General features: G+C 38.2%; 1 protein-coding gene across 1 annotated transcript in view; it reads right to left on the bottom strand.

The window, feature by feature from the left end:
• Positions 1-15,232, bottom strand: part of grin2aa (glutamate receptor, ionotropic, N-methyl D-aspartate 2A, a) — a 171,990-nt gene extending 156,758 nt beyond the window's left edge. The window contains exons 1-2 of the mRNA XM_041975865.1: positions 15,186-15,232; positions 3,584-4,081 (exon numbers count right to left, since the gene is read on the bottom strand). Of these exons, the coding sequence (XP_041831799.1) occupies positions 3,584-4,078 (495 nt within the window). The 5' untranslated portion in view covers positions 4,079-4,081; positions 15,186-15,232. The remainder of the gene's footprint in view (positions 1-3,583; positions 4,082-15,185) is intronic.
• Between the last annotated feature and the right edge of the window lie 61 nt (positions 15,233-15,293).

Consider the following 15,293-nt stretch of genomic DNA (forward strand, 5'->3'; position numbering starts at 1 on the left):
GTACTGACAGTAGTGTTTTAACTGCTGTGAACAAATAATTTAGTTGAGTCTCTGGGTTACAGTTGTTAAAATACCAATCAATAAATCAATCAATCAATTTTTTTTATGTGGGGGGACAACGTAAGTTAATGAACATTTAGTAAAATATTAATGTATTAATCTGTAGTCCAAAGCTAAATTCCATCCATTGTCCCCAAAAAGTGGTTAAAGAAAATGGGAAATTATACAGTGGGTAAAATAAATAAAACAACATCGATGAAATAAAGAACACAATATTTATACAAACTATTCCCCATACACCTTTATTTGGCAGTCTGTGTGTTTATGCTCAAAAAACAAGTGACCCAGTTATTTCATGCTTAATGAGAAACTTTTTCTGTCCGTTGTGCATGCAGTGGTGTGTGTGTCATTTTACCACATGTTGAATTCATTTTCGTACTTTCTCCCTACCTCAGTCTGTTCAAATGTCCGACCAATCACACAATACTTCTCGCAGCCCCACAAAAAGAAAGTTCTGTTCAGCCGATGCATGACGAACAATCTACAAGATCTTCCTATGTGGTTTGCCAATGTAGTGTTGCAACATCAGCTCTGGCAGATTCTCTCATAACCCTTTCTGAACTGTCAAAATTAATATTGCTTTTAACAAACTTCCTTAATGAGGAAAGAATGAGATTACGCAGTATCTTATATACTGAAGTGTTTTTACGTGAATCATATTTTTGTTGTTTGTTTGTTTCTTTTTTGTCTTGTTTTTTGTTTTTTTAATCAATTATTTCCATTTCTTTTAATAAAGTCCTTTTATGAGTTTAAGAATTGTGAGAAATTACTGTTTTGAACTTTTCATTGATCTAGCTGTGTTTTGATTGGGCAAACAAAGAGGAAAAGGTGGACTGAGCACTTTGAAGTGGATTATTTTCACTCATATGATCCTGGAGTGTAAACAGTCCTGCTGTCATGGAGCTGACTCGCTGCTGTGTGTGTGTGTGGCAAATATTGTGGGGGACCTCCTTCCTTTTAAAGACAAAAAGAAAATTCCCATAAACCGAATGATTTTAATTTAATATCTGTTAAAGTTTGTGTAAGGTTAATTTTACTTTCTGGTCAAGGTTAGGCAGGAAGTAGTTACAGTTCAGGTGTGTGTAGTGCTCCAGAAATAAGGGTAGGTCAGTTTAATGTCTTCAGAAGATGGTTGAAAAACCACTCCTGAAATAGCTGGACAGAAACAGGTGCCAATCAGTACATTCAGTAATCCCCTTCCACTAGTCATCCCCTCTGGTCAAGATGAGGGATAATCCTTCACCCCTTCATCTCTCTGCTGCCCCTCTCCGCCTCCTCTATTCTAACGTCCGCCATCTCCTTTCTCCTCTGCCCTCTTCACTCCTACTTTTCTCCTTCTTTCCTTCCCTCTTCCACACTCTAATAGAAATGCATTACATATGCCACTATAAGATCAATACGCCATTACCACAGTAACTTTAAAATATTTGTATATTTACTTCAAAGAAACAAGATAAATCTCCAAAAGTCCAAATCAGCCTCAACATGATTTACTGTGAAGCAGAGCTCCAGGATTTGTGGGATATCTGCAGGACTACTTGTCATTATATAAAAAAGCAGAATGTAATTCTTCTAATGTAACTGGAGCTACAGAGTTGGATTTTCAGTAAACTAGAGGATCTTGGAAGATAGGGAGGTTTATGGAAACAATCCATCATCAGGTAAGTGACAGGACAAAGCCACTTGAGGCTATAAATTGCAGGAGGGAGCATTAGCAGAAGTGTGGTGGCAATGTTGGGAACATTAGCCCTAACAACAAGTCATAATTGGTTAATTTGTTCACAGCAATTACAGCAATGTAATTTATAATAATTGGACTGACACTGACATATTAATACTGCAAAACATTGCATGTAGCAGATTTAACACTTGTCTGCCTCAGACACTTTCTGGTAAAATTTATTTATGCTTAACGCAGTCAAAAAAAAAAGAAAAAAAGGCTTTTTTTTTCACTGCTTTCTGTAAAAGTAAATAATGAATTTTGACATTTTGCAACACAGGTGTTTGTTTAAATTCCACGAGCAAGGCACTAAAAAATGTGAGAAGTGGCAAAAAGACAGTCTGCTCAGAGCTCAGCCTCAAGATAGGTGTCACTATCAGTCAATCCCAGCTGCAAAAAAGTCACACATGTTCCAACTGTGTCCAAATGTACAATATGTTCAAGTATCAGAGGCACCAAGGGATACAGTCATACCCCAGCTGAGGATAGAAGTTTGAGACTAGTACAACAAATGCTCCAGAACGATTTAAACTGAGAAAAAGCAGTGCTTTTGTATTTCCCACACATCTTGTTTCTGTATTATGTGTGCAAGGCTGTAAAGTTTATGTCGTCTACATATTTCTGTTTTTTTCAGCTGCAGAAAAACCTTTTTCTGTTGCAATGTCAACATGAATTCATTCTACACAATCTTTGATTTGTATAGCTTAACATTGACACATATGGGTACCTGTACGTATTCTTTTCTGGCTAAACTGTCTACAAATATAGCCTTGGTGATGTTGTTGGACTGAGATGATATTCTACTCTAGTAGAGGCTACGCTTATATGTTAATGTATTATTTTGTACCCTGAAGGGGTTCTATAAAATTACATTATACTTCCTTACATTAACTGACCTACTTTTCACTTTGATCTCAGTACCTCTTACACAAATTTCTTTCAAATGAGAATACTTTTACTTAAGTACAATTTTTCCTTAATGCAGCCGTCACTGCTAGTAAGCCCTCTTTGATCTGGGCAAATAACACATTTAAGTATAGCTCCTTTGTGCATAAGATGAATTGAAGGAGCTCATTGCTGACACATGAATCCACACAATCATGTGCTTCTCATTTATTCCCATTCAAGTTCAAAGTGATTGGCAGGCTAGGAAGCTTCGTTTATTCAAATGAGAGAGCCAATCAAGCCTTGTGCACCTTGTCTGGCGGAATTTTGCACAATGGATGGAGATTTCCAATATTACAGCCCATTGGACCATGCAGTCAGTGTTGGCCAGACAACATCCATTCCTCTCATGAATCCTTCTCTCTGTCCTCTTTCTTGTTCTCTTTAGTCACAACACATCTTATTCTACTCATTCTGTTCTTCACCTATTTTTTCTAATTCTTCTTAAGACTCCAAAACATTTCCGCAGATACTTACCTCATTCTCCTTCCTAATCTTCCTCCTCTGCTTCATGTCTGTTTGCCAACACCTGCCTGGGTCCTCTCTTTAACTTCTCAAGTAAATTCATGTTTTTAAGGCGCAGTCAACAGCCAGGACTTTTCTTCAGTTGACAAGAGTTTACAAGCTGCCCATGTCCAATATGTAAAGCCAGATGAATAGGCAAATCACTCCAAAACATCCATTCATTCATTCATTCATTCATTCATTCATTCATTCATTCATTCATTCATTCATTCATAAATCCATTTAAACATAGCCCACCTTGCTTTGCATAACTTACATCTCTTTGACTTTGCATTCAGTCATCTTTTCACTTACTGTTCATTCCCACATGTATGCGTCTTATAACTTCCATACCTTGTCAGCCATGATCATTGATGACCCTCCATGAATGCCCAGGATGGGTATGAGTGTCTGCGAGGAAATAAAATCCAAAATCTGGGCGATGGCCTCTTGGTCAGTGCCATCCCCGAACACCACGCCATGGATCTTGGTCCCTGACATCAGGTCGCACATGTGGGTGATGATGCTTTTTGGGTCAGTCTCGTTGACTAGCAGTGTGACCACGTTGACGTCGATCGGATCGTCTTTGCTCCACAGAGCTCGGATGTCCCGGTCTGAGATGTACCGAGTGCGTCCCAGGATCACTGCAATGTTCAGGACCGGCACTTTTTCCGAACCACCACCTGTTCGCTGCTTTTGAGCCGTTGTAGGGTCGGCCATCAAGGTCACCGCCACCAGGAGGGTCAAAAAGAGCAGCACACTATTACCTCCACTGCTAATACTGCCGCTCCTTCTACTCCTCCTCTTACTCCTTTTGCTGCTGAGGGACATACTGCCAAACCACTTCATCCCCTGCATGGAAAAAGGATGATGGGAAACAGAACAGATGAAGACAGATCAAAATGTAAGTAAGATCGGGCATAGAAATGTGGAAAGATGATGAAGAGAAGAAGCAGAGAAGATAAATTGTTAATGCCTAGTTCTTTTAGCCTACACGCTAAGTAACATTTTTTCAAATTCAGTATCCTCTCAGTAAGTTTATTAAACACATAAACCTTGTGGGGAGGGCGATGGCCTTGGGAGGAAGTTGCAGAAGGGAGTGTAAAAGAAGAGATGACTAACAAGTACACATTTTATGGTCACGACTGCTGGAATGAGATGATTCAGGAAAAAAGCTGTGGTGTTTAGAAGAGGCGAGCAGACATTTACACAGTGATATATTCACTCTCAGCCTTCAGTAAAGATTGACGTACAATGTAAAGTAGGCTATAAAGGGGGTTTTTATAAGTGACAGATGACAAACATGGTGAAATGTGGTTCTATTAAACCTTCTGCCAGTTATTCCATTAGTTTAAGCTCATGTCCTATATGCTGAGCAAGGAAGCCCACTTCACTCTTTTAGCCATGCCAGCATTGTTGGTAAAAGAGTAATATTGGTCTTTTAGTTTTTCTCAAATATATATTATTTTGTGCTAAGTCCTGCTGGAAGTGCTAATACTAATCTGTTAAATATTGATAAGTTAGCATTGTAATTGATACCATGTTAGCATGCTAATGTTACTACTGTGACTGTGTCAAACCTCACAAAGCTACTAGCATAGCTTGGTATTATTAACAAGTTACTGTGTATAATTAGCATTTCCAGGTTAAATACCTCACAGCTTTCAAACAGAAAACAAGAAATGTATTGAACATTTAAACTCAAGACACTAACCCAACTCTCGTGTATTCAGTAGTGTCAGAATGAATTCATTAAATCTTAACGTGTATGTGGGTGCCACTGTCCTACCATGGAATAACCTTTTTTTTTTTAACTCATTAACTCTAATGCTTCACATATTACGTATTTACAAGACAAATTTTTGTTTTGAACTTTTTTGGTGTATTGAACAGTGTAGCTCAGATGTGACCAGTAAAAGGAATAAATAAGAAGAAAGCAATGTATTTAATTGCCGCACAGACCACCACCATCTACAACACTGTCTCTTTGTACGTCTCTTTCTGAGAACGTGCATGATCTCCGCCACCGTCTCCATGTTTCTGTATGTATATCGCTACTGAAATTTATGTCAGAAATCAGAAGTGAACTCTGGACTCTTCAGTGTCTTCTAGTGTATAAATTTCCTAACACCATTACTTTATAATGCAAAATAGTGACATTTAACACAGTTTAACACAGACATACCTATTTACATATGTAAAGGGAGCCTAAATGATCCCTTAATCTTTATTTAGGCCTGAACATCTCCAGCTAAGTTTTGGTCACCTTTAGCTCAAGCAGTAGTGAATATAAAAATAATTCAGATAATTCAAATAATTCATATTTGATCTGAGGCCTTAATATCTAGTAATTATGTTTTGATTAATTTAATTTGAAAAAGTGAAATGGAAGTGTGCGGGCTATATTTTCAAATTAAGATACTTTTAGGCAACATAAAGACAGCAGGTGAGTATCAATGTAAAAACATAATTGTCTGGTTTGGTATGACATCTCTAGCTATTGCTTCAAGTTCAACGTGAGTCAAATTTGCCAGTCACAGGGGAAATTTGACTAAATATGAACATTGAGTCATGGCCTTCTGTTAAGCCTTCATACCTTAGAAAACTTTTACTTTTAGACCCAAATTTAGACTACAAGTTGAGGAATTTGTGTTGTTGTTGTTGATATGCAATAGAGGCTTTTACAAATGTTTTTGGAAAAGTACTGACAAGGATTTTTAACTGTTGTTTACCATGGAACCGAGTACAGAAACAGCAGTCTCAGATAGGTGTTAAACCTGGGGTTCATAAACAGCCCCTGATTAATTGCCTTTTGTGAGTATTTCATGTCATTTATAAAGTGAAATGTGGCCAGTGTGTCTCAGGATGACTGCCAAAAAATACTATGTGTGGCACGATTTAATGCCCCAGGAATGAAAACTGGTTGAAGTGATGAAATGCTCCGAGTTGTGACACCACTGTGGCATAAACTCAGAAAGATCATTTTGGATCTCAGATGTACATTCTGTAGGAGACATGGAGGCTGAGCAGAAAATATAAACCAGTGGGTGCCATGAAGTATGGAATGCCAGATTTAGCTGGGGGACAGAGGCATGGAGGTGGAGTTCTGACACTGAAGTGAATGTGCACAAATGTGTCCAGGTTAATGGAGGACGGTAAGTGTGAGTATTTAAAGGTGTGATGGTTGCTCAACAGAAAAAGCAAAATGACATCACCATCTCAACAACTGATCTCCCCAAGGAGCTAACACTCGCTGGCCTCCTTGAAAACCTGGTGTTCAGAGAGCATGAAACATCATCATAAGATATATGAGCAGGTGTGCTGAACAGCAGAGCGTGAGCAAAATTATAAGGGCATGAAACATATGGTCACATAATGTGTCCATGTGTACTGTTGACGAGTTGTGGGTTTACTGACAGAACTGTATGTTTTGCGTTGGTGCAAAGCTCATTGGCGCATGATTGATTCACACGAACATCATTTACCATGACACTGTTGGAGGCAGCACATGTTTAACTGCTGAGAACACAAGCTCATAAAACTGATTTACAAAGCATTTCAATCCAGATGTAACGTTATATTTAAATATATATATATATATATATATATATATATATATATATATATATATATATATATATATATATATATATATATATATAAAATTATTGAAGGATTGTTCAACCCTGCACGCACAGAGACGGACAAAGAAAGAGAGAAAAAAATGTTGGCACTGCATTTTTTTTAAAAAAATGATGATTTTGTATTATTTTCTGTAGACTAGGATTTGTCATTCCTTGTGATTTTGTAATAAATTTGAGACTGCAGTGGGAAGCTGTATGTGAGCTGAATAATGCATGTGTGCTCACTATGTCATCCTGTGTTTTTTAAAATAAGCAGAGGACTGCTTGTCCCCCCAGCCCAACCACACAAACACTGTTAGACTGAAGGATGAATCATCCAAATCTCAGTCCATTCACTGCAGAAAGCTCTAATGCCTAATGGATTCTTAGTGTCTCTGTCAAGAAGTCATCATATTCCTCTTCTAAAAAGCTGTGAGATTACATGGAGGCTTGCACTGACAACTTGTGAAATAATTTAATTGTAAAGACCTGGCATTTATTTGAATAGCAGGCATTAACGACATCATCATGTCAAACAGATCATCTCTATCCTTCTTAACTTTCATGTTTTTTCAGCTCACATAGAGACTGTTATGATTTTAGGTTCAAGTTGTTAAGAGGACGTTTGTTAGTCACATTTTAAGTCAGGCACTTAGGCCACCAGCTGGGAAGGGTCCTTAGGTGGGTCTAGTGGCTAAGAGCAGTTTTCCACCAGAGGGGTCTTTCACTGTTTAAGAACTTCTGTACGAGAGGCATTGTTGGAATAAAAGACCCAATTGAACACATGCTGCATCTCCTGAGTTATTAGGAGGTGGTTGTATTACAGAGTATAAACAGTCTGTAATATTGTTGGTTACCCAACCAGAGATCCAGCTATCCAACTCAATAACTAGCCAAACATTATCAAGGCAATAAATCTGACCCGTATGGCACAACCAGTAGCACAATGTTATTTCTGTTAAGAGAATCAGTTATCAAGCCCTTCATCTTGATGACTGTTCCATGCATTATGGACCACTTATTAGCCAGACTATGAAGAAACCTCTGCAAAATATTGACACTGGATCTGTGATGATGCCCTGAGGTGTTGGGCAGTAGATCAATGCTGTATCTTTTAGGTCCTGGTTGTTGCACAGTGGGTCCTCAGAAGATCTTCACTGGCCTGATGCATTGTGGTTGGCTCAGCTCTTTCTTTCTGTTTTATAAGACATTTTTAAGGAGATTTTTTACATCTAATGGCAAACATCGATACTGGAGGAAGCCATTTTCAAAGAGTGCTAGCTGTTGATGGGTGTTCTGGGTCTGAAACAATGTGGTTCAGGTCAAAGAAATAACCAGATTAAGACCATGACCCGATGTTTCCCAGCTAAACATTGCAGTGTAATCAGTCTTACTCACTTCACCTCAGTGGTTTTATAGTTATGATGTGGCCCATCCATGGATTACACTTTACTATCAGAGCATCAATGGGCCCATCAAACACTGCAGGGTGAGAGGTTGCAGACAAAATATAAAGCCCACATGGTTTGGACATGTTTTATCACATGGGTGCTTAGCATGTGCAATCAGATGGATCCTTCCATATTTGCTGAACACATCCTGCACATATAAAAACTCAGATAGCATTTTCTTATGTTTTACTGTTGCATAAATTGAGAATGATTGAAAGCTACCAGAGCCCTTCATGATGCTTTAAAAAAATGCACACAAAGCTTTTGCTGGGTTGGCAAAACCAGCTGTTTGAAAGGGTCAAACTAGTATTCATTTGGTGTATTTATAGTAATGTGTGAGCCCATTGTTGATGAGATTATCTTTCAGCTCCAATGTGTTGTATGCACATGTTTTTTTTTGTTTTGTTTTTTTTTTCCTTGTCTCAACTCTGCAGCACTGCAGGGATATTTTAGGGACTGGAGAAAAGTAGAGAAAAATAAACAGAGAGGAAATAAAAGCAAGGCGGGGAGGGGGAGTATTATATCAGGGGGAGAAATACAAAGGAAAAGAGAGAGAGAGAGAGTGTACCCAGCCAAAGCTTATTGGGCAGTTTGTCGTCACACCAAGGCTACCGTTCCCTGGCACCACAATAGTAAATGATGTTTGGCAGACACATCCATACTACTGGCAACTTTTCACATATGCACACACACAATAGACTAAAATTTCCTGCTAAACTGTGAGTGCACAGGAAATAGCCTCTGTGTGTGTACATGTGAATATCAGGTCTTTGACAGATAGTTTACAAGCATTAGTCAATAAGAAACACTTTATGGAGTTGATTCATCTTTGTCTCTGAGTGTTATTGTAGCAATGAAAAATCTCTTGCTACACGATTGGCACAAATTCACGCTCTGTTTCACCGTCATGAAGCCCACGTTCCTGTTTCACGCACAACTAAGCCTAACATGCATCAATAATTCAGCTGCATTATCTTTACATGATAATTAAAATGATTGCTTTTACCTCTGCAGTTAAATTTGTTCTTCCTGCTTTCTTCCCAAATTGCATTAAAATTAAATCAACATACTGCAAAAAAAACTTTATGGAGATGATTAATTTACAGAGTTGGGGTCAGAATGGATGATTGTGAGGATAAGTGTATGTTTTACTGTGCCACTGCCCAGAGGACGTGCATGTGTGTGTGTGTGTGTGTATTATGTATACTCTTTGGTTTGCACATTCTTGATATTGCCATTTTTTTGTCTTCCTCTGCCCGCACTGGCTCCACCATTACTCTACATTCATTCATCACCCAGCCATCTATTCACTTATCTGTCCATCATTCCTTTCATCCTTCAAACTGCTTTCATTCTTCAATCTTTCAACCATTTTCTTCTGTGCTGCAACGACTGAAGATAAATGTTTGCATAAGATATTTATCTTATTGTTTGAAATTCACTCCTCTATAGTCCTCTTGCAAGGTTTTTTTAAAATCATGATGCCCTCCAAATCCCTTTTCATTAAAAAAAAACATCCTCAACTCCTTCTGTTACCTTTTGTTTGTCTTTTTCTCTTATTTATTTGACTCCTGCCGGTGTCCTTTTTTGGCATTTGACATCTCAAGTTTTTCCACCACTCATTTCTTTATTTCTTCTTTGTTTTTCTCTTCTTCTCAATCTGCATTTTTCATACCATGCATGTAAGCTATATATGCATAGACTAATTTAAAGATAATTAAATTCTAAAATAATTTGTTTGTCAAATTCAGGGGCCTCTTGGCCACCATTCCCACCCACCTAATACACATATATCTCAGCCAATTTGATTCTCGAACTTTGTATACTTTCTTTCTTTGCTATTTTAGAAGTTTCAACCTATAATGAGATTCTACACTTGAGGAGCATCAAGTAAAATGACCTGTATGAATAAAAATGTGCTGCTGAAGTTATGCGTTTGCTTGCCATTGCAAATGGAGTAACGACATGCAGAGATTGGAAACCTTTTCAAATATAAAGACAGCTGTGGGCCATTTGGTTGTTTTCTCAGTTTTGGTGGGTGAGCATTTAAAACATATGGAACAGGGGAAATGCAAGGTTATAATTCTTTTTTTCTAAATTAAAGTTTTTGTTTCCTTTTCTGAAAACATGACAATTTTTCTCTGTTTTTCAAAAGCTTCATAATGTTTACTGAAAGCAGCACTGGCTTAAATAAACATTATGGGCTGAATATTAAGTCATAAAGATTTTGCAGTTGTAAGAAAATGTTTGCATCTGGTCCAGTCAGAGAGCTGTCTGCTCTCTGATTGGATAGTTTGATTTGTCACCATCCAATCAGATAAAATGTGCAAAGATATGATCAAATTTTGCAACCACAACTTTAGAGTCTCACACACAGTTTTGTGCTTTGCATCTGTGAAAAGGGTTTTCGCAAAAGAACTTTATTTTTTTTTCCACAAATTACAAATCTTTTTTACAACCATGCAAATCATTTTCTGCACATTTGAAAACTTGAATTTTTCAAGCAGATTGTTTTACAGGGTGACAAGCTTGATTTACAGGTGCAAACTCTGAAATTATTTGCAAACATTAATTTACAACTGCAAAACCTAATGACTTAATATTGAGCCTGTAGTGTATCTTTACTAAAGCCTATTTTTTACTAATTTTTTCATTAAGTATTTTACAATTCCTGTTAAAATTTAAATAATACAAAAAAAACATGAGGCAATTCCATGCAAATTTTAACTGAGTTCAGGAAAATAGTTGGAACAGAAACTTGTTTAACAGTGTCTTGTCTGTTTTTTTTTTTTTTTGTTTGTTTTTTTTATATACTATAGTTTTAAAAGTTAGCTGTTTTCTTGATTTTATCAAGACCATTTCTTCTCCTTCATTTCAGGATTTATTTTGATAAATCTTTGTGTTTAAGTGCAAAAATGTTTTCATTGGGTTCCAGGTGCGGACTGCAGGCAGACCAGTTGAGCACCCAGTTGTTAACCACATACTGCAGTTTGGCATTGTGCAACTGGGAAACATGTTTGTTTTTTTGTTGTTTTTTTCCCCCAAACCCTGTCTAATATGTTAGGCATTATTATTGAATCCCATATGTGCAAGCACATGCTATGTGCACTAATGTAACTCATCACTGTGGATGCTGGCTTTTGAACTGAACCTTGATAAACTTGATGATTCTTCACATCTTTAGCCTGAGGGACAGATGATTACCAGAAGAAAAAAAAATTAAATAAAATTTAGTCAGATCACAGGACAGTTTTCTTTGCCTAAATCCATCTAAAATGAGCTTGGGTCCAGGGAATGAAGCAGCTTTTTAAGAGCTTGTTACCTTTTCCCCCCCAATTTTCCTTGGCAGTTTAAATTTTGAATTAGTGGATTTTGTGGTTCCATGGCCAGATTTTTTTAGCGGTGTTCTATGGTTTTCACTACTGAATCCCAACTGTTTTTAACCTGATGCCACCTGAGGGCCAAAAGATTATAGTCATTCATACTTTTCTAACTCAGAAGCATGGAAGTCAGTTCTCAAGTTATCAAGCTGACCGGTGAGCTTCATTTTTCTTAGCCAACCAAAATTATTTCAAAATCTGAATTAAAGCCCCCAATATCACCTGGTGCTTGTTTATTATAGCATGTAACATATTTCTAATAGAGCTAAACCACTACCCAGAGCTTAAAGTTGGAACACAACTCAATGTTTAGCTTTTGATGTTAACCCTTTACTTCAAAGATGACTTCACTTTGCTCGGGTGCTCCATTAAGTTACCCATGAAATACACAAACTATTCCCCATACACCTGACATTCTTCTCCTCTGTCACTGAATTTTCTCCCAACCATTCCCTCATTCAGGCTCTCTCACAGGCCCAAGCCATCTGCTCCATCCGCCCTGACATGTGCATGAGCGCCCATGAGAAGCCCAGTGGAAGTAATCGTCTGTTACCACTCAGGCTTCAGCATGTTGTCTGCCCACTGCACATACCTCTTTACCTTGCTACAAACCCACTGTGAGTGTGTGTGTGTGTGTGTGTGTGTGTGAGAGAGAGAGAGAGAGAGAGAGCCAGAGAGAGAGAGAGAGCGAGAGAGAGAGAGAGAGAGAGAGAGAGAGAGAGAGAGAGAGAGAGAGAGAGAGAGAGAGCACAAGAGGGAATGGTGAGGAAAATGGTGAAGTTGCTTTCTTCTTTCATATAAAAGACGCAAACAGTGTTGCATCAGTGTGCCTCTCCCTGCACCTGATGTCTAGCATAAACCCACAAACAGATTCAGGCTCCTCTCACAAATAGTGTGTATGATATTTCACGAAAAAATAATGCACGGATATCCAAACATATCCTACAAAACCCTCAGTCCATCTGGGCAATGATAAATCAATGGTCATGCCCTGTAGAGTTGACTACAGGACTTTTATGGTTCTGAAATTACAAAAAAGGCAGAAAATGTAGAAAAAATATTTTTAACCCTTTGGGCACCAGAGTTTTAAAAGTTTTTAAGGCACACTGAAAATGAGAAGAAATGCTGAATATGAACCGAAATTTATGGTGGCAGTAAAATTACTCACTTAATTTTGTAGTGTGGCTTCACAGGTTGGAAGCCATATTCCATAACTTTCACTATGAACAATGACTTTATCTATCTATCTATCTATCTATCTATCTATCTATCTATCTATCTATCTATCTATCTATCTATCTATCTATCTATCTATCTATCTATCTGTGGGTTTACAATTTATCGACTCTTAGCTTCCAAAATACTTAGTTGTCTCATCAAACCTTAATTTTCATTTTATGCCTTAACTTTAAAAAGACCCCCGACTCCACCGTCCCCTCTCCTCGCCTATTGAAGATTCCTGTGTCTGCCATCTAGCATTGGAAAGTGGTGACAGATTTAAGCTCTCTTTCTGGAGATATGGCCTGGTGCTTGTTGCAATTTTGCAACTTTGCCACTCAGAGGGACTACATTTCTCAGCCGGCATGGGGACGCCCCAGGATAGGCAAAAGAATGCCGTATAGGGCCATCGTCAGGATGAACGAATGTGCAGGTGCACTGATCTCTCGTGTTGCTGGAATTACGTAGCAAATGCACAAAATATTACGCATAACTTTTTGTACGACATTTTGTGAACTTTTAAGGAGACTTGCCCATGTTTATATTCTGGAACTGCATCAAGCGTTTTGTTTTTAATACTAAACAGGGAATTCATATTAAGACTTTTCTTCTCAGTTTTGATCTAAGTTTTGCTTTATTGCTGTTGCATGAAAAAAAAAACATCACTAGAACCTATTAATAAAGTAGGGCAGCATCTTGCTTTGAGGCAAAATACAAGGATCTGAGTCATGTGGTGCTCCTGTCTTCGTCCACCAGGAAAGAAATCTTTGTCCTAAAGGTATATCAGAAGGCCAGACTCAGAGGTAAATTCAGGTTCTATTTGGCAGTGAACAGCTAATCTATAGCTCTATGATGCTTTGCAGGAGCAATCTGTTCCTATGCTTGTTCTGAGCTTGAATTTGAACCCCCTGCTGTTTTCTGAGATTTCCTCTGATTAAATTTCTTTAACAGTGTGTCCTGCTTTTTCTGTTCCCATCTTTATGCAAATGAGGCCACATTAAAAATCAATCGCACCTATCTTTATCTAGATCACACTAAAAATCTCAGCCTTCTCATTTGCCCAGTTTGTTTCCACACCCTTCTTGCTTGCCAGCACTGTGCCAATCTGTAAAACTGGAGATTGTAATAATAAATGAAAATTTGAGTTCTAATTTCAAATTGTTTTTTGTGTTTCTTTGGGTAAAATTTAAAAGCAAATACACACATTTCATTGTTGTCATACAGACATATGCAGGGAAACTGCAGCACGGAATGGTTTGTAGGACCTGAATGAACATGAGAAGTCACGTTTTTTTTTTCTTTTTTTGTTTTTTGCCATCATTAATACATCGACTGGCTTTCTATTGGCAGTAGTTGACGCCTTCTTTTGGATAAAGAGAGAAAAGAGAGGGAGAGTTTTTCTGTGACGGTAGTACTGTGCTTCAACAACGTGACTGAATCTCTAGAACAAGAAAGAGGAGGAGGTGGAGGGAGGGTGGATGTAAATTTATTTGGATCTCCACATTAGGTTCAATGAAGCCAAGACAATACAAGTGCGACCCCCACTGGCACAAAGTAAGCCTGCCTCCTCCACTCATGGCCAAGACTTTCCATTCACAGTTTGTTTTTTCTTTCTTTTTAGGGGCTTTCTTATCACTTTCTGTCATGAATCAGCAAAGAAAAGTCGCAGCATCACTCCTTCAAAGAATTACAACTCGTTCTTGGAGAGCTTTGTGATTTTAAAGTGATTGTATGTCTACATTTGGGATGGAGAGGAGCTGCTGGAAGTTGTGTCAAAACCCCCGCAATGTGATCTGCAGCCTTAGAACAAAAAGCACTAAAAAACAGGCATCCACCCTTTTAACCCTTTTATTTAGCCTCTCAGTTAATGTAAGCACAGGTGTCTCCAAAGATGATGGATGCAAAAGTAACTATGAAAGCAGACATGATAAAATACAGAATTTCTTTTAAAGATGCATTTATATTTCCATGTATTAGCAGAAGTGTGTAGATGCCTGTGTCTGTCTGCGCTCCCGCCTCTGCGCCAACATTATGAATTAAAAGGAAATTAGCTCTTAATGTGAGAGCTGAGGGCTTAAATGTCATCTTTTTCTAGGCGTCTTATGCTGCCTGCCATCCACCGTTTAAATCCAACTTGATCTTATTTTACGGGCAGCTGTGCTCTGTGTGGTGGGGTGCCGCACTTTGGATAAGGGACGCTTGTACGGCGCCCGCTGATCAACAGAGAAACTGATCGTCAAAAAGAAAATTACTCACATACTCAGGGAGAAATTAAAGTACTTACAGCATCTCCCTTCCACAGAGCTCCAAAATAGTGGTGTGAGATGACATTGCAACAGTCCACTCTCTCCTTTGAAAAATCATGCAGCCTCTGATGGTGATCACTCACAAA

This window comes from Melanotaenia boesemani, chromosome 2, assembly GCF_017639745.1.
Source record: "Melanotaenia boesemani isolate fMelBoe1 chromosome 2, fMelBoe1.pri, whole genome shotgun sequence".
Lineage (NCBI taxonomy): Eukaryota > Metazoa > Chordata > Actinopteri > Atheriniformes > Melanotaeniidae > Melanotaenia > Melanotaenia boesemani.